This window comes from Schistocerca cancellata, chromosome 1, assembly GCF_023864275.1.
Source record: "Schistocerca cancellata isolate TAMUIC-IGC-003103 chromosome 1, iqSchCanc2.1, whole genome shotgun sequence".
Taxonomy (NCBI): domain Eukaryota; kingdom Metazoa; phylum Arthropoda; class Insecta; order Orthoptera; family Acrididae; genus Schistocerca; species Schistocerca cancellata.
Genome location: NC_064626.1, coordinates 1,137,591,414 through 1,137,616,154, shown reverse-complemented (window position 1 = coordinate 1,137,616,154; position 24,741 = coordinate 1,137,591,414). Strand labels below are relative to the sequence as shown.

At 43.1% G+C, this 24,741-nt stretch overlaps 1 protein-coding gene across 1 annotated transcript in view; it reads left to right on the top strand.

Annotated features, from left to right (window-relative positions):
• The window catches only part of LOC126134598 (caspase-1-like), a 125,796-nt gene that overhangs the window by 13,647 nt on the left and 87,408 nt on the right, over positions 1-24,741 (top strand). The window contains exon 2 of the mRNA XM_049915194.1: positions 11,033-11,202. Coding sequence (XP_049771151.1) covers positions 11,033-11,202 — 170 coding nt within the window. The remainder of the gene's footprint in view (positions 1-11,032; positions 11,203-24,741) is intronic.

Sequence of the window (24,741 nt, the reverse complement as noted above, 5' to 3'; positions counted from 1 at the left end):
ACAAGACTCAGATTCATCGAAGAATGTTAAGGAAATGTAACTCATCCACGAAAGAAGTGGCTTATAAGGCGCTTGTTCGCCCGATTCTTGAGTATTGTCCATCTATCTGGGATTCCTTTCGGATAGGACTGATAGAGGAGTTAGAGAAGATCCAACGAAGAGCGGCGCGTTTCGTCACTGGATCGTTTAGCTGGCGAGAGAGCGTTACGGAGATGCTAAACCAACTCCACTGGCAGACGTTACAAGAGGGACGTTGTGCATCACGGAGAGATTTACTATTGAAATTTCAGGACAGCATTTTTCAGGAGGAGTCAGACAACTTATTACTTCCCCCGACATACAACTCGCGTAATGACTATGAGGAGAAAATTCGAGAAATTCGAGTCAGTACAGAGGCTTACCGACAATCATTCTTCCCACGCACTATTCGCGAGTGGAACAGGGTTGGGGGGATCAGATAGTACTACCGAAAGTACCATCCGACACACATCATTAGGTGGCTTACGGAGTATGATGTAGATGTAGGTGCCCCGCTATAGCGTACTTATTATTACTCAATTCCTCAACAAAAATAAATTTACTAACACTGGCCTAATGTAGGAGCATCTGTCTGCTTAGTCAGTTTCCTCCAATAAATAACAAAACAGCAAGAATAATATATTAGTTGAAAGTTCAAAATTGTTTGATCATAAGTTGCTACGTTTCTATTTTAAATTTATTGATAGTAAGAGAAAATATAAATCTCCAGGAACATGTCTAACTAGTAATTTCTATTATGCATGAAGTCCTTATTAAAAGAGGTCGCATTTGAAAGAAAAAATATATGTTTTACAATGATCTCTGATGTTTTAAGACCAATTATACATACGGGGACTCGGACGGCAGCCACAGCACACACTTCGACAACACACGGGACGCTCGTAGCTTCTATTGTCAGCTGCTATGGTGGTGGCAAATACACATTAGCGCGCCGGCTTTAGTCTACAGGGCCCAGTACTTCCCTGAAAAAGGTCTTTGAGGGGCACTTTGTTGGCGACAAGAGCATATTTTAATCGGAAAGTGTACAGTCCGTGACTTAAAACAGATATGAATTTCATCATTGACGATGATCTTTCATCAATTGCGATGGTTTTTTTATCAGTTGAGGAGGGCTTAGAACTTTAGCTAGCCACTCCAATTGTTACTCTGCGGCATTCTGTAACCTATAACACAGCTTTTATACACTCATGTTCAGAAAAAAACAGAATACCTTGAACGACTAGAGACAGGACGTTCATATTCACAGGACATGTACATTAATATGTTCTGCAGAAATGATCTGAATTTCAGTCAGCTCGGTTCATCGTGTGTCCTGTTGCCTCGTAGGCCCAGGGTCCGCCATGGGCTCTGATAACTTGTTCCAGGCGTGATGGTATTGACGAATATAAGACGCGAATGGCGTCCTGTGGTATAGACATCCATGCTGCATTCACTTGGTTCCAGAGTTCTTTGTGGTGACTAGCATTGGGTCATAGTGCTGCACCCGTCGTTTCACCATATCCCACACATTTTCAATTGTCGACAAGTCTGGTGATCTGGCGGGACAGGGCAAAACGCTGACATCCTGTGACAGCAAGAAGGCAGCAACATGTGGTCGTGCATTGTCTTGCTGAAAATGGCGTCTGGGGCGTTGCGCAGAAGGGGTATGGCTACGGGTCGCAGGATGTCGTTATTTAGGTCACACTGGTCACAGTGCCCTGGACACGCACCTTCTGTGATTTTTGGTTGTACCCAATAACACGCCACGCATTAAGGCCTTGAGTTGGCGCTGTATGTCTTGCGAGAATGCAGTCACTGTGATGACTCTCCTCCTGCCTGCGGCGAACCAAAATGAGGCCATCAATTTCAAACAGACAAAGCCTGAATTCGTCCGAAAACACTAGATGATGCCTTTCCTGTCTCCAGTGAGGTCGTTCCGTACGCTATTTCGTTCTAGCATGTTTCTGTGCATACGTCAAAGGTAGGTGGAAAAGTGGACGACCCGAACGTAACCCATGCCGTAATATGTGTTACACTGTAACGTCAGAGCCGAGGAGGACGCAGGTCCATCCTGCAATGCCATTCTGACGAGGTGTCAGGGAGTGGTCTGGGTGATCCGACCTGACCCAACTCGTCATGTACTGCGGCCGTCCGTGAACCATTCTGCGTACACTCGTTGCACTCCCGAAATACTTCGTCCCAAACCAGCAGCAATTTCCTGGATGGCTGCATGACATTCTTTCATGCCAACAATGCGGCCTCTTTCAAACTCACTGATTAGAAGGTAGGCCGGCCGATGTGGCCGAGCGGTTCAAGGCGCTTCAGTTGGGAACCGCGCGACGGCTACGGTCGCAGGTTCGAATCCTGCCTCGGGCATGGATGTGTGTCATGTCCTTAGGTTAATTAGGTTTAAGTAATTCTAAGTTCTAGGGAACTGTTGACCTCAGATGTTAAGTCCCATAGTGCTCAGAGCCATTTGATTAGAAGGTACGCCCGCATCTCGTGGTCGTGCGGTAGCGTTCTCGCTTCCTACGCCCGGGTTCCCGGGTTCGATTCCCGGCGGGGTCAGGGATTTTCTCTGCCTCGTGATGGCTGGGTGTTGTGTGCTGTCCTTAGGTTAGTTAGGTTTAAGTAGTTCTAAGTTCTAGGGGACTGATGGCCATAGATGTTAAGTCCCATAGTGCTCAGAGCCATTTGAACCATTAGAAGGTACGGTTCACGCATACGTCTGCGAAGCATCCTGCACGTTTGCTCAAGTCACACTGATCAATTACCGTCAGTTTATAACGACAACGAGAGCCACAAGCACATTTTACCGGTAAGTGATGTTGCACCTTATGACGTCCCCTCTCCGCCGCATGCTGGTGTTGTCGACGCCGTGGAGCTGTTACTGCTACAACTCGGTCGGTGGAGTCGAGACGCGATGGACGATGATGGATGTCTCCGTCGGTTAACGAGCGACGTGATCTGAAAAAGCTCTTAAGAAATCGTTCCTCGCGTAGTTAGTCAAGTTTGATTCCGAGTCTGCACAGTTTCCTTATTCATGCGAACTGCGCACTCTGGCTGTCTCTTATGGTTTGAAGCTGAATTATTATGTGCCCGGTTAGTACTTTAGTGCAGTAATTGATGGATCTTCCCTCATACGCATCGTCCACATCACTAAAAGCGAGGAAAAAGTTTAATTGCAGATCGTATTGGTCGTTGTTTGTTCGTTGCTAAGTAAAATTGTTCGCTCCATATGGCGCGAGCTCCACAGATACTCTTTAACAATGTCTTAATTATATTGCGTCGTAATATTATGTATGTCTAAACCTTCCCTGTCACAACTAACAGTCCACGAATTTACTTCCAAGTTAAATAGTCACTGTTCATTAACTTTTGATGAGCAGTTACCAAATATTCATAGAATGATGGAGGCGACACGTTGAATTTCCACTTTTGATGAACAATTTTATTGTTCCATTTCGCTAAATGCTTTATAAACATCACGCCACACGCACACACGGTTAATTAGCACTGGCAGTTCTGTTAGTTTCAAGTATCGTGACAATTAAGACAGCTTTAACCCTCGGCATAATTGTATCTTCTTCATGTATTCGTGTCAATGCCTCCTACTAGAGACTAAACGATTATTATAGTCTTTTGAAACTTTGTCCATTCCTTTCTATAAGTTCACGTATATGCATGTCGAGTCAAATATTGCCTGCTTCCGTTAATAAAGTCCAACAACTCGGTGTATACAGTCAGCATACTATCTCGGTTCAAGTCTCTAAGTCTGAATATCAGTTCACAAAATCCATGCGTCTACGTTACGAAACAACGACTCTTGAAAGTAAAACAATCTCGTCGCGCTCCGTTCGCTCAACTATGACAAGAGCTGCTCTCGTATAACTTGATAGCACGTTAGCTAGCGAGCGAATTACTTTCTCCGTGAGTGAGTATTGTAGACGCGTTGAATTTCTTCGTTGCGTTTACAACTCTCTTCCACATGAAAGTTATCTCTGACCGACATTTCTTTGGACTTAACTTTCATGGTATTAATTTGCAATTATTACTTAGATGTTTGGCATATAACTAAAGATGACATTCCTTTCTTCTTCCTTTCTACCAAAACACACTCTGTAATGCTTAATGTTGGTGTTTATCAAGATTTTCTGGTGTTATATCATCGGCAAAGTTATCGTACCAGTCAGGATATCTTTTCCCTACTGGCCGACGGAATCAAATGCTAATTATTTCTGGAAACGTACTTACGTACATGTAAAGTGAATATGGATGTCCTATCTCTAGTACTTCGAGGCGTTCTGTTTTTCTTTTCTGAACATGAGTATATTTGCATCAGAAGATGCAACTCAAAAGCTGCGAAACCGATTGTGTGGGTATGTAAGCGACCTGTACAAATACAGCTACAGCGCTAGATAGGACATTTCATTCAGTTTCATTTGAATGGTTTTAACACCTGTATTTTATAAAACAGTTCATTGTATGAAGTGTCAAGCTGTCATGTATATTTTAGCTTTGATTCCACCAGTCATAAAATCATCTGTATTGTAAAGATACACCACTAGCCATTAAAATTGCTACACCACGATGATGATGTGCTACAGACGCAAATTTTAACCGACAGGAAGAAGATGCTGTGATATGCAAATCATTAGCTTTTCAGAGCGTTCACACAAGGTTGGCACCCGTGGCGACACCTACAACGTGCTGACACGAGGAAAGTTTCCAACGGGTTTCTCATACACAAACAGCGGTTCACCGGCCTTACCTGGTGAAACGTTGTTGTGATGCCTCGTGTAAGGAGCAGAAATGCTTACCATCACGTTTCCGACTTTGATAAAGGTCGGATTGTAACCTATTGCGATTCCGGTTTATCGTACCGTGACATTAGTGCTCGCGTCGGTCGAGATCCAGTGACTGTTAGCAGAATATGGAATCGGTGAGTTCAGGAGGGTAATACGGAACGCCGTGCAGGATCCCAACGGCCTCGTATCACTAGCAGTTGAGATGACAGGCATCTTATCCGCATGGCTGTAACGGAACGTGCAGCCACGTCTCGATCTCTGAGTGAACAGATGGGGACGTTTGCAAGACAACAACCATCTGCGCGAACAGTTCTTCGACGTTTGCAGCAGCACGAACTATCATCTCGGAGACCATGGCTGCGTTTACCCTTGACGCTGCATCACAGACAGGAGCGCCTGCGATGGTGTACTCGACGACGAACCTGGGTGCACGAATGGCGAAACGTCATTTTTTCGGATGAATCCAGATTCTGTATATAGCATCATGATTGTTGCATCCGTGTTTGGCGACAACGCGGTGAACGCACATTGGAAGCGTGTATTCGTCACCGCCATAGTGGCGTGTCAACCGGCGTGATGGTATGAGGTGTCATTGGTTACACGTCTCGGTCACGTCTTGTTCGCATTGACGGCACTTTGAGCAGTGGACGTTACATTTCAGATGTGTTACGGCCCGTTGCTCTACCCTTCATTCGATCCCTGTGAAACCCTACATTTCAGCAGGATAATGCACGACCGCATGTTGCCGGTCCTGTACGACCCTTTCTGGATACAGAAAATGTTCGACTGCTGCCCTGGCCAGCACATTCTCCAGATCTCTCACCAATTGAAAACGTCTGGTCAATGGTGGCCGAGCAACTGGCTCGTCACAATACGCCAGTCACTACTCTTGATGAACTGTGGTATCGTGTTGATGTTGCATGGGCAGCTGTACCTGTACACGCCATCCGAGCTCTGTTTGACTCAATGCCCAGGCGTATCAAGGCCGTTATTACGGGCAGAGGTGGTTGTTATGGGTACTGATTTCTCAGGATCTATGCACCCAAATTACGTGAAAATGTAATCACATGCCAGTCTAGTACAATATATTTGTCCAATGAATACCCATTTATCATCTGCATTTCTTCTTAGTGTACCAGTTTTAATGGCCAGTAGTGTAATAGGACATAAATACTACTTTTCGCAGGCTTCGAAGCAGTGGATTGTGTGAAATAAACGTCTCCATATTATGCTTTTTCAGAGTTTTCGCCCATATTTTACACGAAAATACTTTGTTCCCTGAGTTTATTAGCCGCGGGTTTTTAGTGGATAGGTTTTTAAATATTTCGAGAAAAATTCGATCAGTACTAGAACTTATGTCCCTTCTCTCGTAGACCTAAGTAATGATCCTCGTAGAAAAAAAAAGGCTATTGTTTGTTTCGTGCTGCTTCACAGTGACTAACTTTGTTTTCTCAAACTTCACATGTTTTCAGTAAGCGTGTAGCCTCCACCTTCCTAATAGGCCTACTGGATTGTCATACAACTGACCGTGTTCGCATATGCCTAATGAAATTTTGCTGTGAGTAATGCTATCGTTACCGAAGGAAAATAACACCGATTAGTTAGAGGAAAGTACAATAGACCCTTCTGAAGGACGCATCTATTCTAAACCTAATCTAAATGCTGACGATAATTTTGAAACGGGTGGAATATACAGCAATCGCTCACGTATCACACTGGAGGATAAAGGGTACCATGTAATATTTACTACAAAAATTTCCGATAGTAGAAAGGAAACACTTCTGAAATACTACATTTTTAAAGTAAAATTAAATGAAGTTATTGGTTAAATAACTTCCTTATGTAAAAAAATTAGTTCCAGTAGCCTCGCCGGCCGGAGTGGCCGAGCGGTTCTAGGCGCTACAATCTGGAACCGCGCCACCGCTACGGTCGCAGGTTCGGATCCTGCCTCGGGCATGGATGTGTGTGACGTCCTTAGGTTAGTTAGGTTTAAGTAGTTCTAAGTTCTACGGGACTGATGACCTCAGAAGTTAAGTCCCATAGAGCTCAGAGCCATTTGAACCAATTTTTTCAGTAACCTCAGTGTAACGTAATGCAAAATTTAGAAAAGTGTAAGCAATTTTTCTTTTCATTATTGAAAGATTGAATTGATTTCCCTATAAGTAAATGAACAACTGATTTTACTTTTAAAATAACAACAATAAAATACGTACCAATCCGTCACAAGTCATTCCTGTGATTTCCTGTCAGGAAGGTCGCAGTTCGTAGTAATAGACGGTAAATCATCGACTAAAACTGAAGTGATATCAGGTGTTTCCCAGGGAAGCGTCCTGGGACCTCTGCTGTTCCTGACCTGTATAAATGACCTGGGTGACATTCTGAGCAGTTCTCTTAGGTTGTTCGCAGATGATGCTGTAATTTACCGTCTAGTAAGGTCATCCGAAGACCAGTATCAGTTGCAAAGCGATTTAGAAAAGATTGCTGTATGGTGTGGCAGGTGGCAGTTGACGCTAAATAACGAAAAGTGTGAGGTGATCCACATGAGTTCCAAAAGAAATCCGTTGGAATTCGATTACTCGATAAACAGTACCATTCTCAAGGCTGTCAATTCAACTAAGTACCTGGGTGTTGAAATTACGAACAACTTCAGTTGGAAAGACCACATAGATAATATTGTGGGGAAGGCGAGCCAAAGGTTGCGTTTCATTGGCGGGACACTTAGAAAATGCAACAAGTCCACTAAAGAGACAGCTTACACTACACTCGTTCGTCCTCTGTTAGAATATTGCTGCGCGGTGTGGGATCCTTCCCAGGTGGGATTGACGGAGGACATCGAAAGGGTGCAAAAAAGGGCAGCTCGTTTTGTATTATCACGTAATAGGGAAGAGAGTGTAGCAGATATGATACGCGAATTGGGATGGAAGTCATTAAAGCAAAGACGTTTTTCGTCGCGGCGAGATCTATTTACGAAATTTCAGTCACCAACTTTCTCTTCCAAATGCGAAAATATTTTGTTGAGCCCAACCTACATAGGTAGGAATGATCATCAAAATAAAATAAGAGAAATCAGAGCTCGAACAGAAAGGTTTAGGTGTTCGTTTTTCCCGCGCGCTGTTCGGGAGTGGAATGGTAGAGAGATAGTATGATTTTGGTTCGATGAACCCTCTGCCAAGCATTTAAATGTGAATTGCAGAGTAATCGTATAGATGTATATGTAGATTCGCAAAGCTAATGGAGAACAAATGAATGGAATGAACTGAGGCAGAAAATGTAGACTGAAATACACACAAAACTGGCTGTAAATAATTAATCAATTTTAGTATTCTTACGACACTCGGTGACTGCATGAAAGGGAAAGGGTCCCTGCCTGGCAATAATGTCTGAGGACAATGACGACACAGGTGCCCTACAGGTTTTAACTACTGCAAGTTATTATTCAGGTTAGTCATGCTTAGTGAAAGAAGTGCAACTGGGTAAAGCCTCTACATTACTATATCTCTCACTTGGCAGTCTTACGACGTTGTGGCTGTGCGCACGACGAACACTCTAGCTGACGACAATGCTGAGCTACCGCTGCTGCTGCTGTCTGAGAACCGCGAGTCGCCTCCAGAGCCACGGATATTTATGGAGCAGGCAGTGGTTAGAACTGCAGCTTCCTCCGCCTGTCCACTCCAGCCGTGCTCTCAATACTCGCGGGTTAACGAATCAGTCGCGAATACACCGGCGCGGGCGTAGCTGCACACCGCATCTGCGTGGGCGCTCAGCACACACTTCCGCACTCTTTCATCGCTCAAGCTGTTCTGCTTTCTCTCTGCTCGCAACGCGACAGACACTCTCCATGCGCAAAGATAAACAAAGGCACGGCTAGAGCCATTTCGTCGTTGCTATCGATACATTTAAAAAAAAGTTGCGTTGGCTATTACCCAGCAGTTTTCAATATGTTCATAATAATTACAATCAATTATATTCAGTCAGAAATAAATACACTATTACACCGATTACGTATTAAATATAGTTTCTGTAATAAAGCTTACAGATTCAGAATCAGAAGCACAGTACAGGTTATCAACGGATGTTAAACGACGAAAATTTTGGATGGTGCAGAAGGTATTTTATCTACATATTCCGTGTTACAAGTGCCACACCCACTCGGCCATGCTGTCAAACGTAAGATATGGTGTTCCATTTCAGCTACTCTAACCAATGTATGTTTGATTGTACACAATTTTTAACCCGTTTTGTGTTTATTAGTTCATCTACAGGGTGTTACAAAAAGGTACGGTCAAACTTTCAGGAAACATTCCTCACACACAAAGAAACAAAATATGTTATGTGGACATGTGTCCGGAAACGCTTAGTTTCCATGTTAGAGTTCATTTTATTACTTCTCTTCAAATCACATTAATCATGGAATGGAAACACACAGCAACAGAACGTACCAGCGTGAATTCAAACACTTTGTTACAGGAAATGTTCAAAATGTCCTCCGTTAGCGAGGATACATGCATCCACCCTCCGTCGCATGGAATCCCTGCTGTGCTGATGCAGCCCTGGAGAATGGCGTATTGTATCACAGCCGTCCACAATACGAGCACGAACAATCTCTACATTTGGTACCGGGGTTGCTTAGACAAGAGCTTTCAAATGCCCCCATAAATGAAAGTCAAGAGGGTTGAGGTCAGGAGAGCGTGGAGGCCATGGAATTGGTCCGCCTCTACCAATCCATCGGTCACCGAATCTGTTGTTGAGAAGCGTACGAACACTTCGACTGAAATGTGCAGGAGCTCGATCGTGCATGAACCACATATTGTGTCGTACATGTAAAGGCACATGTTCTAGCAGCACAGGTAGAGTATCCCGTATGAAATCATGATAACGTGCTCCATTGAGTGTGGGTGCAAGAACATGGGGCCCAATCAAGACATCACCAACAATGCCTGCCCAAACGTTCACAGAAAATCTGTGTTCATGACGTGATTACACAATTGCGTGCGGATTCTCGTCAGCCCACACATATTGATTGTGAAAATTTACAATTTGATCACGTTGGAATGAAGCCTCATCCGTAAAGAGAACATTTGCACTGCAATGAGGATTGACACATTGTTGGATGAACCATTCGCAGAAGTGTACCCGTGGAGGCCAATCAGCTGCTGATAGTGCCTGCACACGCTGTACATGGTACGGAAACAACTGGTTCTCCCGTAGCACTCTCCATACAGTGACGTGGTCAACGTTGCCTTGTACAGCAGCAACGTCTCTGACACTGACGTTAGGGTTACCGTCAACTGCACGAAGAATTGCCTCGTCCATTGCAGGTGTCCTCGTCGTTCTAGGTCTTCCCCAGTCGCGAGTCATAGGCTGGAATGTTCCGTGCTCCCTAAGACGCCGATCAATTGCTTCGAACGTCTTCCTGTCGGGACACCTTCGTTCTGGAAATCTGTCTCGATACAAACGTACCGCGCCACGGCTATTGCCCCGTGCTAATCCATACATCAAATGGGCATCTGCCAACTCCGCATTTGTAAACATTGCACTGACTGCAAAACCACGTTCGTGATGAACACTAACCTGTTGATGCTACGTACTGATGTGGTTGATGCTGGTACTGTAGAGCAATGAGTCGCATGTCAACACAAGCACCGACGTCAACATTACCTTCCTTCAATTGGGCCAGCTGGCGGTGAATCGAGGAAGTACAGTACATACTGACGAAACTAAAATGAGCTCTAACATGGAAATTAAGCGTTTCAGGACACATGTCCACATAACATCTTTTCTTTATTTGTGTGTGAGGAATGTTTCCTGAAAGTTTGGCCGTACTTTTTTGTAACACCCTGTATACAGTGCTCCACTCTGTGACACGTATAGGTTCTTAATTTCTGCTTTCCGGCACATTCATCCTCCATCATTACTAATGATGTACACTGGACGATGTTCCTCTGTCACAGCAAGTTTCTTAGTACCTTGCTGGTAGATACCTCCTGTGTTACCCTTCACATTGGACACATACTGGTTTTTGATACTGGTAGTTGTACCTTCTGTTGTTCAAGTTTCAGTGGTAGGCGAGAGAGCACAACCATGTACTCACTTGGTATGCACTTTGTCTCGAAATGGAACTCTTGCAGTTGGAGTTTTGTGGAGCACTGATGGTGATATAGGGATAGATTTGTAGGCATCATCCTCATGTTTTCCACTTGTTGCAGAGCAAACCATTCAGCAGAGAAGAAACAAAGATGGAATACCGTCATGCCGGACGCAGCGACGTCTCCAAGGAAGCGGACATTGCAGCCCCAATGACGAATCCCCAACAGTACAGAAGAGACAACATTAAATATGCGCACTATGGAATACAACTCCAATCTAGAGGCTTTACGTAAGTATCAAAGCCGTGAAAATCAAATGCATTGCATCAGAAGCCGCGATTCTGGACGGTATGGAGACTTCTCAATCTGTGAACTTCCGAAGTTCCAATACTCCTCACACCAGTCGCGAAACATATTGAAGAATATTCAACAAGTACCAGATTACCGAAGATCAACAGCTGATAAAATTCTTTGTCTGAAATTAAAGGTTGAGCGTATCTATGTCGTGAGAAGAGTAAAGCATTACCGTGGGATTACGCCGATTCGATCAGGTAATTAATCTTTCTTATGAAGAGGCTGGAGCTCGATTGTCTGGTGTCCTTCTGGCATCCTTTGCGTCATAGCGCTTGCTAGTTATTTCCATGTCGCATGAGTCATGAGTCAACTTGTCTCTTGTTTGTATGAATGGTATATTTTTCTCAGACAGCAAGGGGTTTCACACAAATTGTTAACGATTACTTTGTATTTAAATTTTAGTTATTAATGTTCATCTGTATTTAACCTGATTGTCATCTTTGATTAATTCTCTTCACTTCTTTCGATCATCGTTATGTTCCTATTAATTCCTACTGGTGACAGACTGTGGTGTTTTCTCCTTCCTAACGTGTTAAGTTTATTGTGAGATAAGAAAATAAAATATTGACGAAGGAAGGAAACACCATATTGTTAGCAAGAAAAGGAATGCCTATAGCTATAAAATTTACAAATGATGAGGTCCCATACTCCGAGGAGCGTAGGGAACGATGCGGGAGACACACACCGCCGACTAGGCCTTCCTCCGACCGTAATGGGGATAAATGATGACGATGATGACAACACAACACTCAGTCATCTCGAGATAGAGAAAAATCCCTGACCCCACCGGAAATCGAACCCTTGACCCCGTGCGTGGAAAGCGAGAACGCTACCGCAAGACCACGAGCGGCGGGCAAATGATGTATTGAGCTTCAAACAGTTTTCTTGCAGCATGAACTGATTTTGTAACAAATTACCTTTTCGGTCATATTAGGCCACATTCAGAAGCAGTGTCGCAGCCATACTGTAACAGTTGTGGAGTTGTTGGGAACCACGAACAGGGCTATGGGAATAAGAAATGGAATGGGCCAGGGAGTAACAGTCGATCATTAAACACCAACAGGAACTCCATATCCACCAGAAGCTGTTCTCAGTATATTTCAGTGCAGAAGTCGTCGTCGGTAAGTGGTGAGTTTGTCCTTCTTAATTTTCAATGCAACGAAGTAATTTGCGCAATAGTAATAATTACAATCGGACTTCGGTAGAAACATGGACTGCATGGTCTGACGAACTTTGAAATGTGAAAACGATAGCGCGCTTATGGCGCGTCGTCGTTGAATCATCAAACCGACAAATTCCAACTGATTTAAAAGGCGGAAATGGGAAAAATGTTCACAAAAGATTTCATTAGCAGGAATTCTGGGTTATGCACTCTATTACCAAAGAAACTGCGAACAAGTTAAAAATGGGTGTTGTTTGAGAACGTAATTCACATTGTAAACTAATACAACCTTCTAGTAGTGAGACCTGGATTAGATTAGATTAGATTAGATTAATACTTGTTCCATAGATCATGAATACGACACTTCGTAATGATGTGGAACGTGTCAGGTTAATAAAAGATGTCTGTACAAAATATTACATTACACAAAATATTGCATGACACTAATGCTTAAGTTGATTTTTTTCCCCTTAATTTATATCTAAAAATTCAGCCAATGAGTAGAAGGAGTTGTCATCTAGAAATTCTTTTAATTTATTTTTAAATGTTGGTTGGCTATCTGTCAGGCTTTTGATGCTGTTTGGTAGGTGATCAAATACTTTTGTGGCAGCATAATTTACCCCTTTCTGTGCCAAAGTCAGATTTAACCCTGCATAGTAAAGATCATCCTTTCTCCTGGTGTTATAGCTATGCACACTGCTATTAATTTTGAACTGGGTTGGATTATTAACAACAAATTTCTTAAGTGAATATATATACTGTGAGGTTACTGTGAGCATCCCTAGATCATTAAATAGATGTCTGCAGGATGACCGTGGGTGGGCTCCAGCAATTATTCTGATTACACGTTTATGAGCAATGAATATTTTTCTACTCAACGATGGATTACCCCAGAATATGATGCCATACGAAAGCAGTGAATGAAACTAGGCATAGTAAGCTAATTTACTGAGATTCTTATCACCAAAATTTGCAATAACCCTAATAGCATACGTAGCTGAACTCAGACGTTTCAGCAGACCATCAATGTGTTGCTTCCATTTTAGCCTCTCATCATAGGACATACCTAAAAATTTTGAAAATTCTACCTTAGCTACAGACTTCTGTTCAAAGTCTATATTTATTACTGGAGTTGTGCCATTTACTGTACGGAGCTGTATATACTGTGTTTTATCAAAGTTTAAGGGGAGTCCGTTTGCTGAGAACCACTTAATAATTTTGTGAGAAACATCATTTACAATTACATCACTTAGTTCTCGGTTTTTGGATGTTATTACTATACTTGTATCATCAGAAAAAAGAACTAACTTTGCATCTTCATCAATGTGGAATGGTAAGTCATAATTGTATATCAGGAACAGTAAAGGACCTAAGACCGAACCCTGTGGGACCCCGTACTTGATAGCCCCCCAGTTTGAGGAATCAGCTGTTGTTTTAACATTACATGAACCACTTATTTCAACTTTCTGCATTCTTCCAGTTAAGTATGAATTAAACCATTTGTGCACTGCCTCCCTTAAACCATAATGATGTAGCTTATCTAAAAGATAAGAGGAGAAGAAGAAAAAGGAAAACTGAATAACATTACGATTTCGTTTATTTTTCAACAAAACAACATCGCAAATAAGACAGATACTTGAGACATTAACAGGAAGTAAATATTATGGGAAATAACTGTGTCTGTAATATCGTTGAAATATAATGTTTTGCTTCAAGTCCTTAACTACTCCAGAATCGACCCATCGTAACTGAAAAGAAGCGTAATATAACAAATCAACAGCACTCATATCTATCTGAGTGAGTAGGTTGGTGATAGGTATGAAACATCGTCGGGAACTGTATTAAACAGTTTCTCCAAAAATTGTTTTGAGCCATTAGTTCAGCAGCCCACAGGAAGTGTAAATGGTGGCGAAAACGTACTTCATCTCTTAGCAACGAATAGTCCTGACTAAATAGGGACCATCATGAAGGCTACAGAAGTTAGTGAGCATAAGGTAGTCGTGGCGAGACTGATCACCGCAACATCTAAATACACCAAACACAAACACAAAATAAATCTATTTAGAAAAGAACGTAAAAATTCACTTGATGCCTTCCTCGCAGTTAGTCTCCATTTCTCCCAACTAACTATGTAAGTGTAGGCCAGCAGTGGCTTAAATTCACAGAAACAGGATCGGGAGCAGTTGAGAGATTTATACCAAAGAATTTAATAAAAGACGGTAGTGGTTCCCCAAGGTACACAAAACAGGTCAGAACACTGTTGCAGAAGCAACGAAAAAAGCATCCCAAATTTAAATAAAGAACCAAAAAGGCACAAGTTTTCCAATTCAGGTGATGTTTTACCGAAACTCGGGAGATAGCTCGTTCTTCAAGGCGAGACCTGTCTCGAAATCGAACAGAAAAGGCAAAGAGATTCTGGTCATACGTAAAGCACACAAACGGCAAGACACAATCAATACTTTCACTGCATAATTCCAGTAGTAATATTACCGACCACAGCGTCACTAAAGGGAAGTTACTAAACCCAGTTTTCCAAAATTCCTTTACCAAATAAGACGAAGTAAATATTTCACAAATGAAGTCAAGAGCAGTTGGCAACATTAACTTAGAAGTAAATATCATCGGTGTAGCGAAATACGTTAAATCAATTAACAAAGGCAAGCCTTCCAGTGCAAATAGCATAGCAATTAGGTTCCTTTCAGAACATGCCAATGCAATAGCCCCATACTTTGCAGCCATACACATCCGCTCGCTACACGAAAGACTCGTACCTCTGAACAGGAAAGTTGCACAGGTCACACCTACACTCAAGAAAGGAAATAGGAGTAATCCGATGAATTACAGACTCATATCACTGACTTCGAGTGCAGTAGGATTTTGGAACACATAATGTGTTCAAACGTGACGAAATTCCTCGGAAGTAAACTGTCTATTGTCACAGTATGAATTCAGAAAATATCGTTCTTTTGAAAGACACGTGGCTTTTATTCGTGCGGAGTGATGAGTGCTATCGATAGGAGATCTCAGATTTATCCCATATTTCTAGATTTCCAGAAGGCTCTTGGCACCATTTCTCACCATTTCTCAAATTACATGCCTACTGAGTATCGTGACAGTTGTGCGACTGAATTCGTCATTTGCTTTCAGAAAGGTCACAGTACGTAGTAATTGATGGAAAGTCATCGAGTTAAACAGAAGTGATATCTGGCGTTCCGCAAGGAGGCGTTTTGGGCGCTCTCCTGCTCGTGAAATGAAATGAGCGTGTGGCATCGTTGGCCGGGAGGCCCCTTCCGGGGAAGATCGGCCAGCAAGTGCAAATCTTATTTCAGTCGACGCCACATTGGGCGACTTGCACACCGGCGATGAGGATGAAATGATGGTGAGCACAACCCAACGCCCAGTCCCAGAGCGGAGAAAATCTCCAACCCGGCCCAATCGTACCCGGGCTCGCTCGCATGGGAGGCGAGCACGTTGCCACACAGCCAAGCAGGCGGACTCTCCTGATCCTAATCTGCACTGAAGAGTCAAAGAAACTGGTACACCTGCCTAATACCGTGTGGGGCCCCCGCGAGCAGGCAGGAAGTGCCACAACACGACGTGACATGGACTCGACTAATGTCTGAAGTAGTGCTGGAGGGAATTGACATCATGAATCCTGTAGGGCTGTCCATAAATCCGTAAGAGTGCGAGAGGTTGGAGATCTCTTCTGAACAGCACGCTGCAACGCATGCCAGATATGCTCAATAATGTTCATGTCTGGAGATGCTTAAAGTCAGAAAAGTGTTCCTGGAGCCAGCCTGGTCGTGTGGGGTGTCGCATTGTCCTGCTGCAATTGCCCAAGTCTCTCTGAATGCACAGTGGACGTGAATGAATATAGGTGTAAGGTAGCAGTATTTTGCACCTTACCGTAATATAATAATTGTTGCAAAGACGAGTTAGATATCGGTTATTATGTTATTTATCAGGCAATCAGCCTGTTGAAATTAATATAGGAGTATCAGACGGCATAAGATGCATATTAACTTTAAGAAATTCGCATGTCGGGGTTCAGGTGATATTTTCACGGAGTTTGGCTGGATCGGACGAGCGGCACTGCTCAAAGGCAGCGCAGAGGGGTGCGGAAGTTTACAACCGACCATTACGAGTCGGCATGCGAAAGCGTCCCACTGGGGGAGACGCGCTGCCGGAGCAGGTAGGCACCCATTGCGTGGACAACAGAGGCAGGCCTTCGAGGGACGGCGCCTCGTTGGCGCTGGGCGTTACGCCGACGCCACTATGTCGAGATGAGCTGGCGCCTATGGGAGCCTTCCCACGAATCTTAACGTTTTCTGGGGCTTTCTAAGAAACGCGGTTAAGCTAGTGCAATGACCTTTTCCCGCGCGAGGGCGAACAGAGAGACACGATTGGTGGGTTCAATTTTGAACGGAGTTTCAGTTTGTTTCAGAACATTCTAGACACAGTAAGGCGCAGAATGCTGTAATTGGCTGGAAGAAGCCAGGAAATAATAGTGGGAGCGAACTGTGCTGGTCTAGAGCCATGGGCTTGGCCAGCTCGAAAAATAGCGTGGGGGTGCTGATTTTTGCGGAGGGAAGCTTTTGGAGCTGTTATCGAGGAGAAGCGTCGTAGCTCCTGTAGCGAGCGGTCGTCGTGCTTTCGGCTCTGCTGTAGGAGAGTAAATTATAGTCTGCCAGTTGCAACTGAAACTAGTATTCAGTTAGGGGAACTGTGTTGTTTTATTGATAGAGACAGGCTGATTCCGCCAATAACGGTTGGGAATACTGTCTCCCAGGAAGCACACAGGAGCAGAGCAATTTCCTTGTGCCACACTTTATTAAAAACGTTACTGGATTCCGCCTCTGGGCTGGTGAGTCCCGTTTAACGAGTGCGAGACGATTGGAAAGAAAGCAGAATTAGCTTTTGAATAGGAGTTTACGAACCAGAAGCCTGTTCGCGAAAATAAATTCATTTTGTTGCAATTGAGGCTCCTCGACGAGGCAGATGCCATCGGCAGCTTGCTGACCTGTCCACGATGCTGCATTTGGTAACGTGATGCTCAGTTTCGGCATTTAATCCGATATTACGCACGCCTGTGATTACCAGAGCTCAGTTTTCCAGCCACGCTCTTATTGAGAATTTGTTAATTGCAGTCGGTTTGTCTGACGTATTTTATGCTGTCTGACAAGGGGAGGGAGTGGCAAATAACAAGTACACATGCGTTATCCGACCTTAAGAGTTAGTTTGGGAATTTAAGGGCCATTGCCATTACTAGCTTGATTTTATCACCTATAAATGTATATCATTGTTCAGTTTGATGTTAGGAAGATAATTGTTCAATAAATGTGTTCAATGCTATCCTTGTTTGTTTAGTAGTGATCAGTTCCCTGAACACTATTTAGTTATGAAATATTAATCAAAATTAGTGAAGGGGCAGTTTTAATTAACAGGTTGGGCCTCATAACAGGCCTTCAGCCAGAGCCAACGACCCGATCCAGTAGGCAAAGTGAACAAGAAAAAGCATCCTTGTTAAAACCCACCGACATTTGGCTGACCCGCCTAGGGTCACTAATAATCAATTATTGAAAGAAACCCCTTCCATAGGTGATAAGGCAGGTTGCTTACGTACGTGCCCCCCTCCAGAATCGTATCTAGAAGTATCAGTGGTCTCATATCACTCCAGATGTGCACGCCATTACAGAGACTCCCACAGCTTGAACAGTCCCCTGTTGACATGTAGGGTCCATGGATTCTTGTGGTTGTCTCCATACCCGTCCACGTCAATCTGCTAGATACAATTTGTAACGAGACCAGTCGGACCAGGCAACATATTTCCAGTCATCAACAGTACAATGTCCGTGTTGACGGACCCAGGCGAGGCGTAAAGCTTTGTGTTGTGCAGTCATCAAGGGTACACGAGTGGGCCTTCGGCTCCGAAAGCCCATATCGATGATGTTTCGTTGAATGGTTCGTACAGTGACACTTGTTGATGGCCCGGCATTGAAATGTGCAGCAATTTGCAGAAGGGTTAAACTTCTGTCACGCTGAACGATTCTCTTCAGTCGTCGCTGGTCCCGCTCTTGCAGGATCTGTTTCCAGCAGCAGCGATGTCGGAGATTTGATGTTTTACCGGGGTAGTTGAAATTCAAGCGGAATTAATCTCACACGAACAATTCATCAGTCTGCTAAACCGAGTGCAGTATTTCGTGACGAAATTATTGGCCTGCAAAAGTCATGTGGCGAAATTAATGCCACCATCAAGCTGATTTCTGCTCAATTTGAAATTACTGTTAACGATCTGCATCGGGTGGATTTCAGTCAAAATTTGATACGAGAGAATATTCATTTGTCGACGCATGGACTCTATAATGATAGCTGCTGCTTCAGTGAGAAGATCGACGATTTCACTGTCAACGGACAGTTTAAAGTTTTAAGTCCATGAATTCCCGATGAGGCAGATAAGGTTTTCAAAATAAAATATGTATGTTGGTGACTACACACCGGGAAAATGCTGCTTAACGAAATTTACAACATCTGGAAAGTTCAAAACCAAATTCTCAGGTGAATATTTGAACAAGGATCGACAGGACAACATTTATAATGTACTAAGCAACAGCGCGGAGGCCAAGAATCGTAACTTCATAGCAGTTCTAAAGAAGAATTTAAAGTAAAACAGTAGATAAAAAAACAGTGCGAAGAGAAGGACGAGAATTGTATTTTGAAAAGAGAAAACGGGAATGGAGGAGGAAGAGGAATTTAAGGTTACTACCGAGTGATAACAACTCGTTATGACTTTCTGATCTTTGACTTTTGCAGAAATTCATCACTGTTTTCTTAAGTGAATGTATTTATAGTTACGTAGTTTCACAGGCTCAGATTTTTGTGTGTGACTGTTGTTGACGTGTTTTACGATGCGGTGGCGCGAGTTTTGTTTTACATGACACTCCTAATAAGTTATACACAGGAACCGAGGCGAACGAGAACGGCACGTACGTAAACGAGGGCAGATCTGAGCTTGTTCGCTCACTCAGCACAACAGACAAAATGCCTTTCTAAAGCTTTTAACTTGTTACTGGGTGGTAACGTACTCGCTATCAGTATCTGCTACGAGGGTCACTCCAAAAGAAATGCACACTATTTTTTATTCTACATGTTTGAAAGTTTTACAGTGTGTATATACATCCTTTAGGAACAATATTTTCATTTCTCCACATAATATCCATCCCTCTCAAATGCCTTACGCCATCTTGGAACCAGCGCCTGTATACCCGCACGGTAAAATTCTGGACCAACCTGTTGGAGCCACTGTTTGGCTGCATGCACAAGGGAGTCATCATCTTCAAACCTTGTTGCACGAAGAGAGTCTTTCAGTTTCCCAAAGAGATGATAGTTACATGGAGCCAGGTCAGGACTGTAAGGCGGGTGTTTCAGTGTTGTCCATCCGAGTTTCGTGACCGCTTCCATGGTTTTTTGACTGACATGTGGCCGTGCATTGTCGTGCAACAGCAAAACATCGTGCTTTTTCCGATGAGGTCGAACACGACTCAGTCGAGCTTGGAAGTTTCTTCAGTGTGGTGACATATGCATCAGAATTTATGGTGATTCCACTTGGCATGATGTCCACGAGCAAGAGTCCTTCGGAATCGAAAAACACCGTAGCCATAACTTTTCCAGCACAAGGTGTGGTTTTGAATTTTTTTTCTTGGGTGAATTTGCATGATGCCACCCCATTGATTGCCTCTTCGTCTCTGGTGAAAAATGATGGAGCCATGTTTCATCACCTGTCACAATTCTTCCAAGAAATTCATCTCCACCATTCTCGTACTGTTCCAAATGTTCGCTGCATACCGTTTTTCTTGTTTCTTTGTGAGCCACTGTCAACATCCTGGGAACCCACCTCGCACAAACCTTTTTTAATGACAACACTTTCAGTATTCTGCAAATGCTTCCTTCCCCTATGTCAACGTAGCGTGACAATTCGTTCACTGTGATGTGTCTGTCAGCAATCACCAATTCGTTAACTGGCTCTAAATGGCTCTGAGCACTATGGGACTTAACTGCTGTGGCCATCAGTCACCTAGAACTTAGAACTACTTAAACCTAACTAACCTAAGGACATCACATACATCCATGCCCGAGGCAGGATTCGAACCTGCGCCCGCAGCGGTCGCGCGGTTCCAGACTGTAGCGCCTAGAACAGCTCGGCCACTCCGGCCGGAAATTCGTTAACTCACTGCACATTGTCTGGAGTGTGTGCAGTACGAGGCCTGCCACTGCGAGGACAATCCTCAATATTTCCGCTCCCGCTTTCATCACGTAACCTGCCTGTCCACCGACTAACTGTACTGCGATCGACAACAGCATCTCCATACACCTTTTTTTTTCAACCTCTTGTGCATGTTTCCCACTGTCTCGTTTTCACAGCACAGGAATTCTATAACAGCACGTTGCTTCTGACGAAAGTCGAAAGTAAAGTGTAGCAGCCATCTTGAAGACATGCTGTGACGGCGCCACTCACAGGAACAGGTTGAACTAAGTTTGAAAACAAGCGGGAAATATGTATCTACACACTGTAAAACATTCACACATGCAGAATGAAAACTGTATTTTTACAAAAATAGTGTGCATTTCTTTTGGAGTGACCCTCGTATTATGGAGTCTCACGGATTACTAGTACTGCAACAAAATACACAAATTTGTAATATGTTGTAGTTTAAGATCGACGCTCGATGTAAATGGTATAACGTATTGTTTACAACATCTAGTCTCTTAACTGTCCTCATGTCATACAAGATGTGGTGCCTCATGCAACCAATAATCACTTCGGTATGACCTTAATTCTATTGTACCTAGGACAGCTGTAACAAATTATTAGTGGGCATACGGATTTACGATCGTTCTATGAGTAATGACTCTATGATAGGGGATTCCAGTAAAAGATATAAGTCTCGTTTCTGCATAAATACCCAATTCCAAGTTGACAGGTGTAGAAATGCAGTTTGGCTGCTGTGCGAGGGGGAGAGGCGCCGCCGCCTGTCTTTCTCGTGGGCCTACGTCACTTCCTGTGGTGCCAGGAATTGGGGTACCACCCGCTCCGCGGCGTTGCAATTCAAAGACTACGTGAAGTCGACTGCACTCCACGGCTGGCCTTATGGAACTGGTGTGTTTATGAACAAAGCCGTGTAGGGCGGCGATGCGTCTCGCGATGTAAGTGCCGGTCAGTTTCTTTAAAAGCACAGTACATGTAAAGTTTGTTTAGATCTGATTATTCCAAATTCTGAGGTATTTATGTACAAATATGTATTTACCTATGCAAACTGTTTGCTACGTTTCTAACTCTGTCCTCTTCCCTTCTCTGATTTTCATTTCTAAACCTACTAAAGTGCGCGTCATTTACGATGGCAGCCGAGTTTAGGTTCGTTCTGCGCATCTGACGTCACAAAACACAGTCAGCCAATGAACAGAGAACGACGTTGCCAGAGCTCGACTGCAGTGCAGAGCATGGACGAGTGTCTTCAGTTTTAGAAACGTTCAGTCATAAATGAAGTAATTGAACAAAAGCAATGTCTTGATAGCAGACTTTCTATAAAAGAAAGTTTGGAAAAAAGCATTCTTTATACCAATTGCTTCATGTTCTATTAATTAATTGAACCAAACCAGCAATAAGCCTCATAATTCATACGATAGCAAGGAAATTCATTAGCACTAACCGTTTTTTTTGCAATAAAGAACAGCAGTAATTGTTTATTTCCTATTGTACTTCGACGAAAGGTGAGTAATTCATAGTCATAACAACAGCGTTTGTCGGTATTTTGAGTGATTCTTTAAAGTACTCCAGGAATTCTGCTGAATGACGAGCTGCATTAGTGTAATGGTTAAGGTGTTTAGCTGCTAAGCAAAAGGTTCTGTGTTTAAACCTTGTTCGATGCTTAATAGTTTCTTTATTTAAAACCAATATCGAAGTGTCTTACTTAATGAATTTTATTCGTTTGAATGTAATTTTTTGAAATTTCTAGTGGCAACTAAAATCGACCATATGGAAAGTATACGCTGTGGACTTTTACCTCTGCAAACTCTACAAAATTTCGTGCAACGGTTTACTACATTTAATGCTGCACAATAACTGCGTAGAACTTCGAAACAAAATAAAGTCATTTATAGGGGGAAGGTATCAGTCAGGAAGATGTGTAAAAATCAAATTTTTGGGCCAAATAGTTTTTGTGAAATCGAATGATAAGTGTGTTAAAGCAGTCGGAACATCATTTGTCTGCACAGGCGAGCAGGGCAGTAGTGCCAAAATCGCGCACATCGCGGAATGCGGGGAGCAGTGAAAGGGTTAATGCGGCCGTGGTGGCTTTACTTCATAAACTGTTCGCTCCCCCCTAAACGTAAGTTTGCGAACTGTGCTATACTATGGCGCTGCTTCTCTTGGCATGTGGAGCTGGCAACGCAGCAGTCTCCCGCGTCTGGGCGGGCATGCGCGAGCCGCCAAGATAAAAGAATTCAACTATAGCTGTTATCATTTATGTATTTAACTTGGAAATATTATGTTTCATGTGCATGCACTTCATTTTTTTTTCAGTCATCAGTGTTCTGACTGATTTGATGCGATCCGCCACGAATCTCTCTCTTGTGCCACCTCTTCATCTCAGAGTAGCACTTGCGACCTGTGTCCTCAATTATTTGCTAGATGTGTTCCAATATCTGTCTTCCTCTGCAGTTTTTCCCCTCTACAGCTCCTTCTTGTACCATGGAAGTCATTCCCTCATATCTTAACAGATGTCCTGTTATCCTGTCCCTTCTCCTTGTCAGTGATTTCCACATATTCCTTTCCTCTCCGCTTCTTCGTAACACCTCCTCACTCTTTACCTTATCAGTCGACTAATTCGTCTATAGTACTCCTTACCTTATCAGTCCACCTAATTTTCAACATTCTTCTGTAGCACCACATATCAAGTGCTTCGATTCCCTTCTTTTCCGGTTTTCCCGCAGTCAATGTTTCATTATCATACAATGCTGTACTCCAGACGTACATTCTCAGAAATTTCTTCCTCAAATGAAGACCTATATTTGATACTAGTGAACTTCTGTTGATCTGGAATGCCCTTTTTGCCGGTGCTAGTCAGCTTTTGGTGTCCTCCTTGCTCCGCCTGTCATTAGTTATTTTACTGCCTAGTTGCAGAATGCCTTAACTTCATTTACTTCCTGACCATCAATCCTGATGTTAAGTCTCTCGCTATTCTCATTTGTGCTACTTCTAATTACTTTTGCCTTTCTTAGATTTACTCTCAATCCATATTCTGTACACATTGGACTGTACATTCCCTTCAGCAGATCGCATAATTCTTCTTCACTGTCACTCTGGACAGCAGTGTCATCAGTGAATCGTATCATTGGTATCCTTTCATCTTAAATTTTAATTCCACTCGTGAACCTTTCTTTTATTCCCATCGCTGCTTCTTCAATGTACAGAGTGAACAGTACTGGCGAAAGATTACATTCCTGTCTTACACCCTTTTCAATCCGAGCACTTCGTTCTTGGTCGTCCACTCTTATTATTTCCTCTTGGCTCTTCCACATATTGTATCTTATCCGTCTCTCTCTATAGCTTACTCCTATTTCTCTCAGAATTTCGGACATCTTACACCGTTTTACATTGTGGAACGGTTTTTAACTTTGTTAATGATATGATTACTACTGATACATACTGGCAGGTCAAAACCGTGTGCCAGACCATGGAACTTCGCCTTTCGTGGAAAAGTGCTCTGCCGCCTGAGCTACCTAAGCATGTCTCGCGAATCGGCCTCCAGCAGTACCTCATCTCCTATCTTCCAAAATCCAAGAATTCTCCTGCTTCTGCGATTAGCACTCCTGGAATTAAGGTTAGTGTGGAGATGTGAGATACTGGCAGAATAAAGCCGTGAGGGCAGCGCACGAGTAATGCTTGAATAGTTCAGTCGGTAGAGCCGTGAAAAGCGAAGGTCTGACGTATGAGTGCCTGTTCAGCACACAGTTTTAATCACCCAGGAATTATCGTATGAGCATAAAATCCTCTGCTGGATGAAAATTAATTCTGGAGGATTAGTCTTGTTGCGTGACTATGTAATAAGCTAAGTTTGTCTCCCATTCAAGTTCCAGAATTTGTTCACGTCAATCAAGATTCTTTTTAATATAAATGAACCTTGCTTAGTCAAAGACTGGCACTAACAAGACAGACTAGGATATGCTGATTTAAAGGTTATTTATGGCTGCTGTGAAAATATACTTAATTGTAGTTGGTAAAGAGCACTTAGTAAAGAGCTGATTTGTTTAATATAAA